The sequence below is a fragment of the Salmo salar genome, chromosome 03 (assembly GCF_965601325.2).
Source record: "Salmo salar chromosome 03, fSalSal1, whole genome shotgun sequence".
NCBI lineage: Eukaryota > Metazoa > Chordata > Actinopteri > Salmoniformes > Salmonidae > Salmo > Salmo salar.
Genome location: NC_138293.1, coordinates 65,468,359 through 65,488,079, shown reverse-complemented (window position 1 = coordinate 65,488,079; position 19,721 = coordinate 65,468,359). Strand labels below are relative to the sequence as shown.

At 39.3% G+C, this 19,721-nt stretch overlaps 1 protein-coding gene across 1 annotated transcript; it reads right to left on the bottom strand.

The window, feature by feature from the left end:
• Window positions 1–145: 145 nt before the first annotated feature.
• Window positions 146–19,484, bottom strand: LOC106601102 (interleukin-21 receptor). The gene is made up of 9 exons (XM_045715071.2): window positions 19,260–19,484; window positions 18,822–18,941; window positions 18,476–18,584; window positions 18,079–18,266; window positions 17,578–17,714; window positions 17,298–17,469; window positions 17,066–17,147; window positions 16,317–16,410; window positions 146–1,479 (listed from the first exon to the last, which is right to left on the bottom strand). The coding sequence occupies exons 2-9, from the start codon at window positions 18,922–18,924 to the stop codon at window positions 778–780; spliced, it is 1,587 nt and encodes a 528-aa protein (XP_045571027.2). The 5' UTR covers window positions 18,925–18,941; window positions 19,260–19,484; the 3' UTR covers window positions 146–777.
• Between the last annotated feature and the right edge of the window lie 237 nt (window positions 19,485–19,721).

Genomic DNA, 19,721 nt, shown 5'->3' with positions numbered 1-19,721 from the left:
ATTTTTTTTTTACTTTAAATGGGCAATCATTAGTTGAAACAATAACAAAGTGGCCACCAGCCTCTGTTTTGGTAATACCTGAGGGATGGGCCTGGAGAAATGTAACCACTCATAAATTCATAGACAGCGCTATTGATGCAAGGAATGACCATCCAATATATCAACATTTTACGGTTTTTGTTTCCACTTACAATGTTTACAAACATTGGAGTAAAACAAGCTTATATTTTCTCTTCTGATTGGGTATGACAGTTGAATTAAGCTCATGTAGCATTTAAAAGTTATATTCTTCAAGAATAAATGAGTTTATATAATACATTTATAAGTAAAAAAAAATGGATGTAGCAACTGTGGATTGTCCCTTTAAAGATTTTAACAAGCGATTGAAAATGAATGCAAACTCAATTGGATCCACTGTCACAAACATAAGAAACATTAGATGACAAACATGATATAAAAACAATACCCTTTCCACATGGAAATTGCATGAGAAATGAAGCCGTAAAAAATTATTAATTACATGAAGGCCAAAAATCTAGGTCTGGGAAGGCCAAAATGACTAATCTACATCTATTTACATAACGCAACATGACAACTATTGTCAAACAATATTATTGTATTACTACGACAAACAATTTTTATGTTGGGAAGAAATTATTCGTACTTCACTTTTAAAAAAAAACATGACAATATGAACAATATACCTATGCCAGGGAAAGTAAGGAATTTTACAAATATGCTGAAGCACTGTCAATGACACAGGAGATGAGGGAGAACTCACATCGTCCTGTTCTGTCCTGAGTTGGTTGAGTCCTCTTGCATAGTGTTACCCGTCACCCACTGTTTGACATATTCAGAAGGGGAACTGCCTACCCCACTCAGTAAAGCAGAGTCTATCTGCTTCTCAGACTTAAAGTTAGAGTTCACAGGACTGCTACAGTCAGACTCAACAAAGACTCCACTGTCAATGGTGTCCACACTGTCCAGATCCAGCACCATAGGAGGGTAGCCGTCCTCTGAGTCCAATGAAATCTGCTCTGGTTGATGGTTGCGGGCCTGTAGCTGGAGCTGCCACTTCATAGCAGGCAGGCCCGTTGATGCCCGTCTTCCACTCTGCCCAGATAACCCTCCTTCCTCTTCTGCCCCAGCACCAAGAGGGCCCTCCGCCTCAGTGTCGATACCTCCTCTGCTGCCTCCAGTATATTGGGAGAAGCTTTCCCCACCTTGGCTGCACTTGTATGTCACCCAAGAACTCCCTGACAAAGCTCCTTCCTCCCCAGACACCATCACAGTATCGATGGAGATGTGTCCAGCGGAGTGACAGGTGCCCTGGTCCCCACTGCTGCTGCTGCTGTCTTCCTCCACACTCAGCCTGGACAGCCTGAGGATGTCTAGCTGCTTCTCAGTCATCCTCTGTGTAGGTGGGTTTTTCTCCAAGGGATCCAGCTCACTGAGGACGAAGACAGGTCCAACCCATTTCTGCAAAATATAATGATAAAATGGATGATTAAGGAGCAATAGGTACACTTGAGGTAAAAGGTAGGCCCGCCCGGTCCAGTAACAAAGCCTTGACCCTATAGGCTCATACAGCATATATATATATATATATATATATATATATATATATATATATATATATACACAGCATGCCATTTAGCAGCGACTTAGTCATGCATGCTTACATTTTTCACGTATTGGTGGTCCCGGGAACCGAACCCACTACCCTAGCGTTGCAAGCGCCATGCTCCATCAACTGAGCTACACTTGAATGCAAAAGGTTGAACGAGAGCTTATCACTGTTATTGGTAGCAGGTCATGGTAACCTCGGTTGTCAATATGAAGATCAATCACAGAAAGAATTACCTTTTTTCTTTTTTAACATTTAGAAATGTTTATGAAACTGGTGGCAGTTATTTTGTACAACTCTGAACCCTTCTAGAGCAAGATGTTGCCCACAGATATGCATGGACAAGCTTTTTCACCAGAATACCTTATCTGGGTGAAGAACAATTCAGCAGAATCTAATCAGTTTTTCATCTGAAAAGACAGCAGTAAGTGGCCATACTGCAGCACTAACAGCTGTCAGAGAGCTAAAGAGAGAGTCCATTTAAAAACCTCTACCTGACTGTGCTTATCATATATTGACAAAATGCTTTCTTTATATAATGTAATTTGCTGTGAGGTTATTTTTATACTATATGATCAGGGACTTTATGTGCGTTCATCACTGACATTGAGCTTATGCTATAAAACACCATAGTTAGTACAGCTATGTCATGCTCCTCAACTATAACCAAACCCTGTGGACATCCTCATGACTATGAACTTCTCACAGAACATCTCTACAGTTCAGAGAAATGTATACTGCTTAGTGAAAGGGCAACATAGAGTAAGTACATCCTTTATAAAAACTGATTAGTTTAGGTTTACATTAGCTTGAGCAGGAATACGATCAAATGTGTCTCGTGTGGCAGAGAAGTGAAGATACCCATCTACAGTTTTTGTAGTGCGTGCAAGATCAGTGTCTTATATCTGTGGGCTGCTGCAAGAGGATGTTTTCACATGTTCCAGTAACTCTGGTTTATCTTTCATTAGCTTTTTTCTGCCTACTAAATCTTTAGAAATTATGTGACTGTCATGGACATGGCCATAATTACATATGAGGACACCGAAGCAAATTCAGGGGGTAGCCCCAACTGGGACTCAAACCCAGGTCCAGCGACTGTCAAGCCAACACCTTAACTAATACACCAAGAGGTCCAAACCTCTTGATGAGGTTGCTAGGTGTTGGGTTAAGGTCACTACATTACCAATTACCTTCAGGAGAGTGTGTCTCCACGCATCTCAATACCAAATTCCTCACGTGTACACTGCTTTCTGATGGTCGCCCTTGCTCCATCCCACTTCTGACACCAATGTAGCAAATTTGGGGGTGTAGCCCCATCGGGGACTCAAACATAGGTCCAGCGACTGTCAAGTCAACACCTTAACCATTACCATTTGGGCTCCCGAGTGGTGCAGTGGTCAATGGCACTGCATCTCAGTGCTAGAGACGTCACTACAGACACTGGTTAGATTCCAGGCTGTATCACAACCGGCCATGATTGGGAGTCCCATAGGGCAGTGCACAATTGGCCTAGTGTCGTCCGGGTTAGGGTTTGGCCAGGGTAGGCTGTCATTGTAAATAAGAATTTGTTTTTAACTGACTTGTCTAGTTAAATAAAAAAAGAATATGCCAAGAGGTCCAAACCTTTTGGCTAGGTTTTGGGTTAAGGTTGCTACAATATAGTTTGTACTCAACAAAGAAACTCAATTATGAGTCTAAATATATCTAAATATTGCTCCCAGCGTTAATATAAGCTTAATTGATAGAGAAGGGCGATTGCAACACAAGGGTTATGGGTTTGATTCCCACGGGGGACCAATGCGGAGGAAAAAATGTATGAAATTGTATGCACTCACTACTGTAAATCGCTATGGATAAGGGCGTCTGCTAAATGACAGAAATGAAGACGATTATATTCTTGATCTGGCCGAGTTCTAATCGCGCCTGACCCTTTGCCAACGAATAGTGATCAGTGGTCTGTTATTTATGTTCACCTTCGTCCCCCGGATTTTCCTTTTTAGTTGCACATTCACCACTCTCTTATTAAACGGTTAACTCTACCTTCTCGCGAACAGGCCGGGGCCGTGAAACGAGCTACCCAAGCTCGGAGTCGTCTCAGTTGAGTAGGCAAAACTGGAGATGCTGCTCTGCTTCTGACAGTGTTTGCGAGATGCCGGACAAAAGGCGAGTTTGAAACCGACTCCTGCGGTGTCTACAGACATCCCCCAAACAAACAAAAACCGACTCTCGGAGAATGAGAGCACAACTGCTAAATAGTCAGTCAGTCAGGTGGCTAGCTGCCGGTAGAGACTTCTATTGCAGTTACTTTGAAGGGTCCATGCTATTCGGAATCCTTGGGACGTCCCTAACGCATTATAGTTGAAATGTAAAATAGTTACGGTAAGGTTAACTAGTAGAAATAGGAGGAAGGGAAGCGCTACTAAGGTACACAATAGTGCATTTTAGTAGACAGAAGGTGCTCTTTGGTAAAAGGGGTGAATTGTTCATCAAAAAGAAAGGAGGACCAAGGCACTCTTCATATAATTAATTAAAATGACTTTATTTGTATGGCATGTTCAATAGAAACAAAGTTTTAAAAATATGACGCATTTCGGCTGCATGGCCATCGTCAGGGAGTACAAAGAAATAATACAATGTCCTCTTTTGAACAGCTTTTCCAATTAGCCCTAATTTGAAGAGGGGGTGGTTACAAAATTGATTGGACACACCTAGTAAGCAATACTATACACATTAAAAAGTGAAATACTGTAGCTATGTTATCATAAAAATACAACTCCAAGCAAGAAGTATCAGAACACTTAGAAAGGTAGTTGTTGTTCATGTTTTGCTGTGTTCTAGTGTACTATGGAATATATTGCTTTCTTATTCTTGACACTTCTCCCAGTCATATTTAAGGTTAGAACTACCTTTCTAAGTGTTCTGATACTTCTAGCTGTATTTTTATGATAACATAGCTACAGTATTTCACTTTTTAATGTGTATAGTATTGCTTACTATGTGTGTCCAATCAATTTTGTAACCACCCCCTCTTCAAATTAGGGCTAATTGGAAAATCTGTTCAAAAGAGGACATTGTATTATTTCTTTGTACTCCCTGAGGATGGCCATGCAGCCGAAATGCGTCATATTTTTAAAACTTTGTTTCTATTGAACATGCCATACAAATAAAGTCATTTTAATTAATTATATGAAGAGTGCCTTGGTTCTCCTTTCTTTTTTTGTTCAAATATTTTTTTATTGAACACACACAAGAATGGTGTATAGGTATAAAAGACAAGTATACAAATCTTATTTAAACATAAAAGAGAAGACACGAACAACAAGACCCAGAGTTCTGGGTACAAAACAAGACATACAGAACAAGGACAGGTAGAAAGAAAGAGCTTAGATGTCCCCCCCCCCCCCACTTATTCCCCCCCCCCCCTTATTCCCCCCTATTCCCCTCCCGACTGTTTGGGTGGCGGGGCCAGCACACGCTGCCCAAAGGTAGATTAAAATATTACAATTGAGAGTGCGTTAAAAAGTACAAATTCACAGCGCCGACTGGTCCAAGTAAGAGAGGAAAGGCTGCCAGATTTGATCAAATGCTGCTAATTTATTGTTCAGAATATATCTAATTCTTTCTAAGTGTGCAGTGTTTGCCAATTCGCTGAGCCATAATTTGGTAGAAGGCGCTTCCCTCCTTTTCCAAAACAACAAGATTATTTTTTTCCCCGAAATGAGACTGTAAGAGATGAGTTGTTTTGGGGGGGGGGTTAATCCGTTTAGGTAATCAGACACTCCCAGGATTATCAGAAGCGGGTCTGGGTCTATTGAAGTCTCCAGAACTTCAGAGAGGATCCTAAAAATTCCACACCAATAACCATACAAGTTAGAGCATAGGGCAAAGCAGTGGAGTAGTGTACCCTGGCAGCCTGACATTTATCACACATGGGGGATGTATCAGGAAATATCCTATGCAGTTTGGTTTTGGAATAGTGTAATCTGTGTAATACCTTGAATTGTATGAGACGATGTCTGGAGTTAATGGAGCAGGTGTGTATATACTCCAAGCTATCTTCCCAGTCTGCCACCGAAATGTCAGTCCCTAGTTCTTCCTCCCATTTTGCCTTAATGGCATCTGTAGAAGGTGTGCTAACAGATTGAAAAGCGTCATATAGACGAGATATCAGTTTGTCTGAGGTGGGGCATATTTTTATGCATACGTCAAACATGGAAGGTTTAGCATTCCCAAATGTTGGGAGGAGTTTTCTAACATAGTCTCTAATTTGTAGGTATCTGAAAAAGTTACTTCTGGGAAGATTATAAGTTTCCCTCAGCAACTCAAAGGAAGCAAAGGTCCCTTCTATATCTAAATTCCCTATGGTACTTATCCCCAACTCTCCCCATCGCTCAAAGGTGTTATCAAGGTTAGAGGGGGCAAAGGAGGGATTCCTGGCAACAGGGAGCATGAATGATATTGGTCTAAGCTCAAAGTGGACTTTAATTTGCTTACAGATTCGGACTATGCTATGTATAATAGGATTGTTAAGATAAAGTGACATCTCCAGATTGACAGGCGACAAAATCACAGCGCCAATAGAGAAGGGGTGACACTCCTCGCGCTCCATACTAAGCCAGCTGGATGACGGAGGTGCGTCATCCAGCAAAAACGTAACAGCGCGGAGGTTGGCGGCCCAATAGTAAAATATAAAATTTGGGAGAGACAATCCTCCTTCCATCTTGGATTTACAGAGGTGTTTTATAATCCCAGATGAAAGGATTGATAATTGAGTCCAGTTGTTTATGAAAGGACTTAGGTATGAATACTGGGATGTTCTGGTATAGGTAGAGCAGTTGTGGGAGGAAGACCATTTTAATGGCATTAATTCTTCCGAGCATAGAAATTGGGAGAGTTCTCCAAAATTGTATGTTTGCCTTGAGTTTTTGCATCAGAGAGGGGAAATTCTCTTTAAATAGTAAGGAGTATTGTTTGGTAACTACAATTCCTAGGTAGGTACATTTTTCTGAAGATAACTTAACTGGAAGATGTTCTAGCCAGGAGGTGTTTTGCAACCATATGGGCATTTGTTCACTCTTGTTCCAATTTATTCTGTATCCCGAGAAGGTACCAAACAAATTAATCACATCAAGAATAGCTGGAATACTAGCTTGGGGTTCTGTTACATAGAGGAGAATGTCATCTGTGTATAGGGAAATCTTATTTAGAGTATCTTTAGTACTACAGCCGTGTATTGCTGCATGAGATCTGATCGCCTGTCACGTTCGTTGGAATGATCGGACCAAGGCACAGCGTGAGTAGCGTTCCACATCTTTATTAATAAAGTGAAACTTTGCAAAATACAAAACAAACAAAGAATGAATAAACAAACAGTGACTACAGAGATGCTACGTGCACTAACTCAAAACAATATCCCATAAACACAGGTGGGAAAAACAGCTACTTAAATATGATCCCCAATTAGAGACAATGATTACCAGCTGCCTCTAATTGGGAATCATACAAATCACCAACATAGAAAATCAAACCTAGAACCCCACATAGAAATAAATAAACTAGATCAACCCCCCAGTCACGCCCTGACCTACTCTACCATAGAAAAAAAGAGCTCTCTATGGTTAGGACGTGACATCGCCTGAGCGAGAGGTTCAATAATTAGGGCGAAGAGCATAGGCGACAGCACACAGCCCTGCCTTGTCCCTCTGTAAAGGTTAAATCTGGCCGACAATGATTGGTTAGTGAGTATTCTCGTACAGGGATTCCTGTATAAAAGCTGGTGTCACGCCCTGACCTGAGAGAGCCTTTTTATGTCTCTATTTAGGTTTGGTCAGGGTGTGATTTGGGTGGGCAATCTATGTCCTTTTTTCTATGTTTTTGTATTTCTTTGTTTTGGCCTGGTATGGCGCTCAATCAGGGACAGCTGTACATCGTTGTCGCTGATTGGGAGCCATACTTAGGCAGCCTGTTTGTGTGTGTGTGTGTGTGTGTGTGTGTGTGTGTGTGTGTGTGTGTGTGTGTGTGTGTGTGTGTGTGTGTGTGTGTGTGTGTGTGTGTGTGTGTGTGTGTGTGTGTGTGTGTGTGTGTGTGTGTGTGTGTGTGTGTGTGTGTGTGTGTGTGTGTGTTCTCACTCACTCACCGGGCAGAACTGGTGGCTTTCTTGTTTGTCTTAAAGTGTTTCATTAAATATAATTATGACTACTTACCATGCTGCATCTTGGTCCCCTCTTCCAGACGATCGTTACAGCTGGATCCAATTTATGAACCCATCTCCAATATTACATTTCTGTAGGAACTTGAATAGATATGGTCCTCCTTTCTTTTTAGTTACGGTAAGATTTGGGTAGGGGTTAGGGTGGATAGCACTAACCAACGTTGAAGTGCTCTGGCTAGTATTATTTAGTCAGATAGAAGGATGAAGTAAGAAGTTAACGTTAAACGGAGCCTACCGCAGCAGGAGCAACCTATAGGCTACTAAGTTATCATAATAATTTTGCTTTACAGAGAGTTTGCTACTGAGACGTTGGTGTGGTGATCGAGGCTGAGGCAGGCTGCAATGCATGCAGGAGGAAGCAGAGGAGAGAGATGAAGCTAGCAGATAGAGGTTAGTACAGTGGTTCCCAAGGGTGGGGTCTCTGCCCCATATTTGTACTAGTCTTATCTTCTTCTTAAGTTCCTACCTTGTTTGATATGTTTCAATATGAACATCTCGACATGGCCTACATTAATTTAAAATGCAATTAAAATGCAAACAATAGTTATAAAAATGGCATACTTTTTTGTTTATATCAGTGAATGTTCATCTTATCCATTACCCACTTTTTTGTACCACTACATCACTGATATTAATACAGAATCATAAGTAATATTCTAATAATTAATGTGAATGTGATATGATTCTGTGTGCAGTGGTGGAAAAACTACCCAATTGTAATACTCGAGTAAAAGTAAAGAAACCTTAATAGCAAATGACTCAAGTGAAAGTCACCCAGTAAAATACTACTTGAATAAAAGTCTAAAAGTATTTGGTTTTACATATACTTAAGTATCAAAAATACATGTAATTTCTCAAATAAGTATCAGAAGTAAGTATAAATCATTTAAAATTACTTATTTTACACAAACCAGAAGGCACAATTTTCTGATTTTTAAATGTATTTTTGGATAGCCAGAGGCACACTCCAACACTCAGACATAATTTACAAATGAAGTATGTGTGTTTAGTGAGTCCACCAGATCAGAGGCAGCAGGGATGACCAGGGATGTTCTCTTGATAAGTGTGTGAATTGGACCATTTTGCTGTCCTGCTAAGCTTACAAAATGTAACAAGTACTTTTGGATGTCAGGGAAAATATCCGGAGTAAAAAGTACATTATTTTCTTTCGGAATGTAGTGGAGTAAAAATAAAAGTTGTCAAAAATATAAATAGTAAAGTACAGATAAATGACGACTTAAGTAGTACTTTAAAGTATTTGTACTTCAGTACTTTACACCACTGTCTGTGTGCTCCAGTTGGATGTCTGTTTGTGCGGAGCTTGATTCGTAATGCCTAGGAATACAAAGGTGAACACTATCCACTGAGTGTACAAAACATTTGGAACACCTGCTCTTTCCATGACAGACTGACCAGGTGAAAGCTATGATCCCTTATTGATGTCACCTGTGGAATCCACTTCAATCAGTGTAGGTGAAAGAAGCCTCGTGACAATTGAGACTTGGATTCTGTATGTGTGCCATTCAGAGGGTGAATGGGCAAGACAAAATATTTAGGTGCCTTTGAACGGGGTATGGTAGTAGGTGCCATGCGCACTGGTTTGAGTATGTCAAGAACTGCAACGCTGCTGGGTTTTTCACAGTCAACAGTTTCCTGTGTGTATCAAGAATGGTCCACCACTCAACGGACATCCAGCCAATATGACACAAGTCTGTGTAGCATTGGATTGCATTTGACACCTTGTAGTCCCGACAAATTGAGGCTGTTCTGGGGACAAAAGGGGGTGCAACTCAATATTAGGAAGGTGTTCCTAATGTTTCACAAACTCAGTGTATGTAATTTGAGGAAAGCGATATCTAAAGTATGTAAAGAGTTGATGATTTAATGATTGTATCATTACAAATGACTGAACAATCGCTGATGCTACGTGTCAGTGAGAATAATTTCTCATATTTTCCACCTTTCAGGGGTATAACATTACAACTGTATTGCTAAAAGGCTATCTGTTTGTAGATCGATTGAGGTGAATGAACCTACAGCAGCCAAGGTGATAATGGCTGGGGCCATTTTTGCATATTTTTGCTGTTCTCCGAATAGCATTTGAAAGTTTAATTGTATAGAAATGCAGGAAATAAGCTTCAACTTCAAAAAAATGTATCTGACCCCAATTTAACTCAAACCTAGTTACGACCCTGGTCATGGACACATCTTGGAGTCTTTTTCTGAGATTTTTCTAAAGATAATTTCAAAGGACAGCTTGCAAGATTGTCATTTAGCTACTGGTGTTTTGCCAGACTCTCTGCAGCCACAGAGGAAGTAAAATATTTTAGCGCTCTTTTCAAATACTTGCATTTTCACAATTTTATGTGAAAAGATTATTTACATCTACCCATAAATGATTTATCATCTATTTGTTTTGTGTGTGCGTGCAATAGTTATACTCTGGATGATATGAAAAGGGATCTTTTGGACTGATGTCAGAACAAGTCCACATTGTGCCCCACCAAGCCCAGCCCAGTACAAATTGATAATGGCATTCTGAATAGGCACTTGTTTTGACACCATGGGTTGTTCACTGACATCAGACATAGAATCTGTCTCTCTACACATATTCTTTCAATGTTGGCCTATCTCAAAATATTTAATTTTTATGCAAGGCTTTAATTTTCCCATGGACATCACTTCCCCCTACTGGATATTGCTGTAGTTGAGAAACCAGCAGGGGCCTCATTTTTCAAAGGTGCGTATGCACACAAAAAGAAGAGTCTTGCGTGCGCCACAATAAAAATAGTCTAATGTTAAAACAGATGCATTTGCCGTCGGCAAGGAGATAGTCTACATGCTGCTATGTTTCTTTGACTTTTATTATATGGGCTTGAATCATAATCGTATTTGGAGGTGGGAGTGGGAGGAGGGGGTGGTTTTTGGAGGCCCACTTATTTTTTGTTTTCTTTTCCTGTACATTCTGAATGTATTATTACTTAAACTGTAATTTGATACAAATTATGTTTTTTGTTTTTTTTCCGGAGTGGCAGTCCACAGGTACAACACAAAAATATGTGTGAAATATGATATGAACAGAATATTAAATTATATGACTTTGAATATTGTACCTGTAGCTCCACCCCAATGGGGAAAAAAAAGACAACAAAATGAAAAGTGGTCAAAAAACAAAAAACAAAAAGAGTAGACCTGGTTTGAATGAACGTTGAGGCTTGGGCACTGGGGGAGACCTGTTTTATGAGTGTGCCCATGGATTTACTTAGTTTTATGAGTAATGGGGTGTAGGGATACACAAGGCTCATACAGCTAATGGGTCTGGATGGATGTTTATTTGCCTATTCAAATCCTTTCTGGCAGCAAGTTTGTGGTAGGAATAAAAGTGAATGGGGTTTGGGCACATGTGTTATACATCTGTATTATGAGTTGATCTATGAAATTATTAGCGGAATACTTGGGGAATACAGGCCTAGGCAAGGTGGTGAACAGGGCTGAGATAAGCAAGTAACAGGGATGAGGTATTTTGGCAAAGGAACTGTGGTCTAGGGGTAAGAAATAGGGCTTATAGGGCTAGGATACAGGTGCATCAGGACTTAATTGTATCAATATTAAGGTATTGGCATGTGGGTCTTAGGGTAAGGACACTGGGGTAACAGGGCCGGGGTGTGTGTGTGACAGGTTAAAGGAAATACTCATAGCCTGTTATACATTAAAAAGTATTAGGAAGTTCATAGTATGTGAGGATCTTAAAACATCTAAGGTTAAAAAGATCATGCATTCTGTATTAGTTGATAGAGATTGATAACATTCATAATTGTGTTAAAGTTAAAATCCATCAAGCGTACAAAGGGTAAGAATTGTAAAAGGAATGTGTAAACGTTATATTGATTACTTTATTTTGTGGTGTCTAATTGAAGGGGAAAAGTGTTAATCTGTGATCTACTAAATGCTCTTTAATCTATGAGCCTGAGATCGATTGCTCTGGTCTCCACCCAAGTTCGCGGGGAAATCGCGGTCTTTTCCTTATTGCAGTAAAAGTTCTCAGTGAGGAAACAATACCGTATCACTCTCGTGATTATTTCTCCCCTTTTGTAATTGGGTGTAGGATTAGTGGGTTGAGGTACATAGATATCGGGGCTGAGCAATAGGGGTTAATGGGGGTTAATGTCTGTTAATTTTATTATAGGCATAGCACTGTATGTTTCCAATAAAACATACTTTTTCACATAGTGCCTTCAGAAAGTATTCATAGCCCTTGATTTATTCTACATTTTGTTGTTACAGCCTGAATTCAAAATGGATAAAATAAATGTTTTACTCACCCATCTACACATAATGCCTCATAATGACAAAGTGAAAACACATTTTCATACATTTTTGATAAAAAATGTAAATTAAATACATATCTAATTTACACTCCTGAGTCAATACTGTAATCGCCACCAAAGGTGCTTCTATCATCAGGGGCCTCATTTATCAACTGTGCATTCATGATCAACTGTGTGATTGTAGCTGTGAGTATTTCTGGGTAAGTCTCTAAGATCTTTCCTCACCTGGATTGTGCAACATCTTCCCATTATTATTTTCAAAATTCTTTAAGCTCTGTCAAATTGGATATTGGTCATTGCTAGACAACCATTTTCAGGTCTTGCCATAGATTTTCAAGTAGATTTAAGTCACAATTTTAACTTGGCCACTCAGGAACATTCATTGCCTTCTTGGTAGGCAACTCCAGTGTAGATTTAGCCTTGTGTTTTAGGCCTTCCCTGTGGCTCAGTTGGTAGAGCATGGTGTTTGCAACGCCAGCATGGTGTGTGCAACGCCAGGGTTGTGGGTTCGATTCCCACGGGGTGCCAGTACAAAAAAAAAAAATGTATGAAATGTATGCATTTCTGGATAAGAGCGTCTGCTAAATGACTAAAAGGTAAAAATTTAAAATCTAGGTTATTGTCCTGCTGACCAGTGAATTCATCTATCAGTGTCTGGTGGAAAGCAGGCTGAACCAGGTTTTCCTCTAAGATTTTGCCTGTGCTTAGCTCCATTCCGTTTATTTTTATCCTGAAAAACTCCCCCGTCCTTAACAATTACAAGCATACCCATAACATGATGCAGCCACCAAGATGCTTGAAAATTTGGAGAGTGGAACTATGTGTTGTATTGGATTTGCCCCAAACATAACACTTTTGTAATAAGGACAAAAAGTGAATTGCTTTGCCACATTTTTTGCAGTATTACTTTAGTACCTTGTTGCAAACAGGATGCATGTTTTGGAATATTGTTATTCTGTATAGGCTTCTTTCTTTTCACTTTGTCAATTAGGGTAGTATTGTGGAGTATACAATGTTGTTGATCCATCCTCAGTTTTGTCCTGTCACAGCCTTTAAACTCTGTAACTGTTTTAAAGTTACCATTGGCCTCATGGTGAAATCCCTGAGCTGTATCCTTCCTCTCCTGCAACTGAGTTAGGAAGGATACCTGTATATTTGTAGTGACTGGGTGTATTGATACACCATCCAAAGTGTAATTAATAACTTCATGCTCAGATGGATATTTAATGTCTGCTTTTTTTTAGACCAATATGTGCCCTTTGCAAGGCATTGGAAAACCTCCCTGGTCTTTGTGGTTGTATCTGTGTTTGAAATTCACTGCTCGACTGAGGGACCTTACAGATAATTATATGTGTGGGGTACAGAGACAATTGAAAATCATGTTAAACACTATTGAGTCCATGCAACTTATGTGACTTGTTAAGCACATCGTTACTCCTGAAGTTATTTAGGCTTGCCATAACAAGTAGGTTGAATATTTATTGACTAAAGACATTTTAGCTTTTTTTATGAAAAGAAAATCGAAAAACATAATTCCACTTTGACATTATGGGTTATTGTGTGTAGGCCAGTGAAGAAAAATCTCTCAATTGAATCTATTTTAAATTCTGACTAACACAACAAAATGTGGAAAAAGTCTAGGCCTGTGAATATTTTCTGAAGGCACTGTACTTTTCACAATACAATAATAATAATAAAAAAGCAATATGGATTGCACTAAGGGTTACTAATGGCATACAATTTGCATAGTGTCATGTCTGGGAAGTTAAAACATTCTGCCCACACCTCTACAGAAATGTGATCAAATGTGCTATTTAGCTTTCTTGTAGAAACGGACATGGCCCAGTTCCAACATTTCCAAATCATACAGCAAATTATGGTATTTTTGTTATCATAAAAAGTAAATGGAGGGCTTTTTCCAGGTGGGATTGTAGCGCTCGTTCCCATGTTCACAAATATAAACTCAGCAAAAAAAGAAGGGTCCTGAAAAAGGGACGTTGTCTTTCAAAGATAATTTCTAAAAATCCAAACACCTTCACAGATCTTCTTGGTAAAGGGTTTAAGCACTGTTTCCCATGCTTGTTCAATGAACCATAAACAATTAATGAACATGCACCTGTGGAACGGTCGTTAAGACACTAACAGCTTACAGACGGTAGGCAATTAAGGTCACAGTTATGAAAACTTAGGACCCTAAAGAGGCCTTTCTACTGACTCTGTAAAACACCTAAAGAAAGATGTCCAGGATCCCTGCTCATCTGCGTGAACGTGCCTTAGGCATGCTGCAAGGAGGCATTAGGACTGCAGATGTGGCCAGGACAATAAATTACAATGCCCGTACTGTTGTTGCATATAAAAGGATGTACATGATGGTGTAGTGCACATAAAAATAAGTTAAAAAGTTTCCATCATACTTTTAACTCATGGTTCTCACAAAATAATTTGCGTGATAATTTGTGTCAGGTAGCCGAGCGGTTAAGAGCGTTGGGCTAGTAACCGAAAAGTCGCTGGTTCAAATCCCCCAAATCTACTACTTGAAAAATCGGTCGATGTACCCTTGAGCAACGCACTTAATCATCATTATTGCTCATGTAAATCACTCTGGATAAGAGTGTCTGCTAAATGACAAAAATGTAAATATAGTGTGCCCTCTCTGGTATTGACACGTGCGATCTAGCCCAGGGGTTCCCAAACGTTTTCACTCAGTGCCCCACCCCATCCAACATTGGGGAACATCCCGCGCCCCCCACGTCTATTTCTTTGTGCAGAAGCCCTGTTCATGACACAAACTGTTCACACCAGTCATTATTTCCTGAAATTCTACACATTTTGTCATGGGTTGAAGAGAGCATTTAGCTGTTTTAAAGCTAATTTTCTTGCAATTCTATACATTTTGCCATGTCTAATGTGTATGCATGTGATATTTGAGTGACTAGAACATTACTACAAAATACATGGGCTAAAACACCTAGCAAAAAAACGTTAGCTGACATGGGCTAGTTGATATGGACATTTATAACAAGTTACGAAATAGCTCCCTAAGGTATGCAATGACTGACATGACAAGAGGAAAGCTGATGATGCACTACCCATTTCGAAATGATTCCTTGTGCATTCTACTATTGCAGCTTTCAAGAGTAAATTGAAAGCCGGACTGAGTATCCCCACAGTTGGGATCTACTCACTGCTCTAGCCAGCGCACGTATAGCCTACATGATGAGATTATATGGACAAAAGAGCGAGATTATTAAACAATTGCACTTTCACCACCCTGTGAAGTTAATCATAATGTATTTAATCTGTAGTTTAATAAACTAAACTGCATGCTTTCCCATCAAGTCATAGTAGGAGGAACGCACAACATGTCATCGTGTGACTCCAAGTTTACTTCGAAATGATGGCTATTATATCAATATTTGCACATAAAAGCGTTTCCAATGACATTTCTCGCATAATTCATTTTACCGACACAAACATATCTCACCTTGTCTATCATATTTTGTTTCGTCGACATTTGGAAAGTTTACCATTTCCATCAGGCCTGTCATTACATTTTTATCTGACGTACTTTACTCATAAAAACGTTGGATACAAACCTGGTTAATCAGATGAAAACATCATGACTGGTTGTATTCATGCCGAATTAAAAGGCAATATATTTTACATTTAAAAATGACATGTTTTTACTATTCACTAAGCATGACCTTCATAAGAGTGTCAATTGTTTTGTAAATAATACATAAAAAAGGCAAATCTGAAAAGATAAGTGGTTACCTTTCTGGAATATTTATAAAATACTCCTCTAAAGGGAAAATATTTAAATATAACCCTAGCAAACATCTTAGTTTAGATTTCTACCTGTGGTGTTTTCCATTGGGGGATGGGGGGTGAACTGCTCTGATGTAGTACAAAAGCTCAATGTCTACTGAGCATCTACCCACATATGAGTTGAAAACAAGCCCTTGAAGCCCCTGCAGACTGAGTCATTATAATGCCCCCCTCATATGTGTAGTCATTGTGGGATTTGATTATGGGAAAATCTCATTGTTGGCCATGCTGAAGTTCCCCCTATAGGCAACACCTGCTGGAGGGGTTTAGAACAAGTCCCACAGACACAATGAGTTATTTTTTGTTTTGCCTGTATTTTTACCTTAAAATCCCCTCCATATGTGTGGTAGAGAGGCTTGAAAAAGTCCTCTGGGCTTGGGGAATAGTTAATCAAGTGTAGTCTCTTCAGCCACAATCTGCAGGGAAAAGATGTAGAGGCAAAGTGACAAACAGGTTGTTTTCACAAAGGAAATGATATGTGAATGTAATCTATGTGAAAGTGACATAAGCAGAACTATTCAGGTCTTCACAAATACTCTCACTTTTCATTTCTGGGAGGATGGAATTTCCCTATGCAGGTGTTATAATGTTTTATAGGGTAAGTGGTATAATAATAATGTAGAAGCAAACCTAACCACCATGCTATCATTGGTTAGGTTTGGTATAATAATAATGTAGAAGCAGCTCTGACTTCCTGTGCCTTCTCACCCCTATATCTACATTGTGTATTTGCAAGTAAAGAGCATCAGCTGTGGTTTCTGTGTATGTGGGAGGTTATGCCAGGAAAGTGTATTGTGTATTCACGCTTTCTGTAAAAAACACCAAGAGGCTGAACATTTCTAGCCTGGTCGCAGATCAATTTGTGCTTTAGCCAACTGTTGTGTTTGTTCAAGGCATCCGACGAAAGTCAGAGAAGTTGGATGTAGCACATATGATGGTGACCAGGCTAGAACATTTCATTTATTGGCAGACCTGAAGAAATTGAGGATACAAGTTGGTGTCTGATCAAAAATGCTTAGCAAACATTAACAGTTACTGTTACCTGAATGATCATAAATAAGGAATACTCACATTTTAAAGAGGTAGCACAGGATCAAACAGGGGAGAATGGTCAGTAAAACGGGCCACTGACACCATAACTTAGCATCCCCTTCTGTAAAAATACACATAGTGTATAGAAAGAGAACATTTTTACTCCATTTCATACATTACTTTAACATGAAAAATTAAGTCCCAATCCAATATATCCAGGAAAAGCATGTAACGCAGATCAGTTAAATCTAAACTTGCTGCATTGATGTACCTGTAGTCCTCCATTCTACGGTGGAGCTCCATTCACTCCAGGGACCTTGGTAGTTACACACAGGGTTCACTGAGGCCTGGACATTTGCCACATACTCTGTTCCTGGTTGCAGTTGAAGGCTGTTTAGCACTAGGTACCTCTGGTCCTCTCTTACAGGGTAATAGACTGGATCCTGTAGGTCAAAAGAAAAAATTATATTTAACAGTTTGGGGGACCTGGTATTTCACGTACTGTAATATTTGATTGGAAACATGTTCCATAGTAAATATATTTGTTTTACCTTTAAATAGTTATTATTTGTTGTAATCCGCACCCTGTACATGAAGCATAGGTAAATGTTTTCATCCATCTGCCAAGTGACGTTGTAGCTATCAATGTTCTCTGTCACTTGTACATTGACTGGATGCTGCGGCTTCACTATGGAAGAAAAGGCAGAGAAGCTTGGGTTGGAACCATTATATGAAAAAGGCATGGATTCAAGTGCACAAAGCTCAATCATTTGTACCATATTAGCTTTCAAATGCGGGGAATACATAAGAACCCAGGACACTCACTCCACATCACACAATAATCCTCATTGTAAAGACTGTTCAACACTATCATTTCAAAGCTGTGCAAATTTCAAAACTGCTGATAAGAATGTCACAGCAGATTGGCTGATAAGATGACCTTACTGCTAATGATAGGCACTTATTATTCATGCCATATCTTGTCACTGAATCAGAGGCAATGTTCAGGGGAAAGTACAAACCATCCTAAGACATAGGTCTACTCCACTTACCTAATTTATACAATTTCCAGACAGTTGAGTCATCCGTTTTCATTGTGTCTTCTTTTCCTGTGTGCTTTACTCTTGCAGTGCAAGTAGTGTCACTGGATATTAACATGAAAAAACCTTCTGGTTGTATTATACACCAGCGTTGTGAGGGTGTTATTTCACAGCTATCATTCACTTGGTCTTCAAAATCTCTGAAAAGAGAGAAGAGTGATTATAATATTCAAATATAGCTTTTGTAAACAAAAATCAAAGTAAATATGAAAAGGTTTATGTAACATTCAGATGTTTTTCTTAAAGTTATGTTTAAACTTTACAGTACATAAATATGTATACATGTGATCTCTTAAATCTATCTGCGCAAGGCCAGAAACACACACCAGTGAAAGAGAACAGTGTGTACCTGCACTCTGCCTCGAGGAGAATGGGAGATGAGGGCACTGTGCCTGAGCAGGAACAGTTCAGGGATGTATTGTAGTCTGTGGTGCAGGTGACATTGCAGGAACATGCAACTGTAAATGCAGGAAAAAAGGATGATGTGGTCAGTGTGATGCCAGTGCCATGGTACCCAGACTCATAGTCTATATAAGGCTCTGCTGGTACCCTGATGTGGTAAAACATTTCCTGCTAATCTAACCAATTACTTCTCATAGGAGATAACTATCTAGATATGTGTTTGAGAAAATGCATAACTTGAAAAACAATACGATATATAGCACATATAATAGATGAGAAAAAGCTAAACGTACCATATTGAATCAGGTAACACAACACCAGTGAGCTGATTAGCTGCTGTTTTACAGCCATGAGGACAACAATAGACAGTCTGTTATGCTCATTAACTGAGATCATCAATGGCACCTAAAAGACTGAAAAACAATAAATCACAAATGTCCTTGTGTTGTTCATTACTTGAAGTAAAATAACCATTACTGGAAGTGTATGAAACAAATATATATTATTGTATTGGAGTCAAGAAGAAGGAAAAAATGTAATTCAAGACTATCACTTTCATGTCAAGCAAAGTTTAAGTCCAGAAATGTAAGCAACAAATGCATTTACAAAAACACCAAACCCCACACAAAGAAATCTAACAATGGTAGACAACGCTAACAATATAATAAAGATATTGTACTTCAATGTTATTCATGTTATTCAGAAAAATACTATTCAGATAGTATTCTTACCTTATTGGTTCTGATAGATTCTGCTAACCATGCCACATGGCATCATCGTTCGATTAGTTCTAAAACCAAATGAATTCATTAATCTCTGTCACAGACTGTGTGATCAAGTTCAGTGCAGAATGACGTATCTGACATGTTGAAAGTTATCTGCTGCAGTGTCACTGAGGATGTGGCTGTTTTGTGGCTACCCTGTGAGCATTGTAGAAGGTCCCCTTCCAATCCTTGCATCTGTTTCGCAACATAATCCATCTGTGAGAACAAAGTTTGAGACGTACACTATATATACAAAAGTATTTGGACACCCCTTCAAATGAGTGGATTTGGTTATTTCAGCCACACCTATTGCTGACAGGTGTATAAAATCGAGCACACAGCCATGCAATCTCTATGGACAAATATTGGCAGTAGAATGGCTCGTACTGAAGAGCTCAGTGACTTTCAACGTGGCACTGTCATAGGAAT

What these genes read in the sequence shown, in the direction of transcription:
- LOC106601102 (XM_045715071.2), bottom strand. Translation starts at nt 18,924, where the DNA reads ATGATCTCAGTTAATGAGCATAACAGACTGTCTATTGTTGTCCTCATG. An exon ending in CTCCTCGAGGCAGAGTGCAG is followed by an intron (nt 18,267 to 18,475) that starts GTACACACTGTT and finishes CTCTCTTTTCAG; the next exon opens with AGATTTTGAAGACCAAGTGA. An exon ending in CATATGGAGGGGATTTTAAG is followed by an intron (nt 1,480 to 16,316) that starts GTAAAAATACAG and finishes TATATTTTGCAG; the next exon opens with AAATGGGTTGGACCTGTCTT.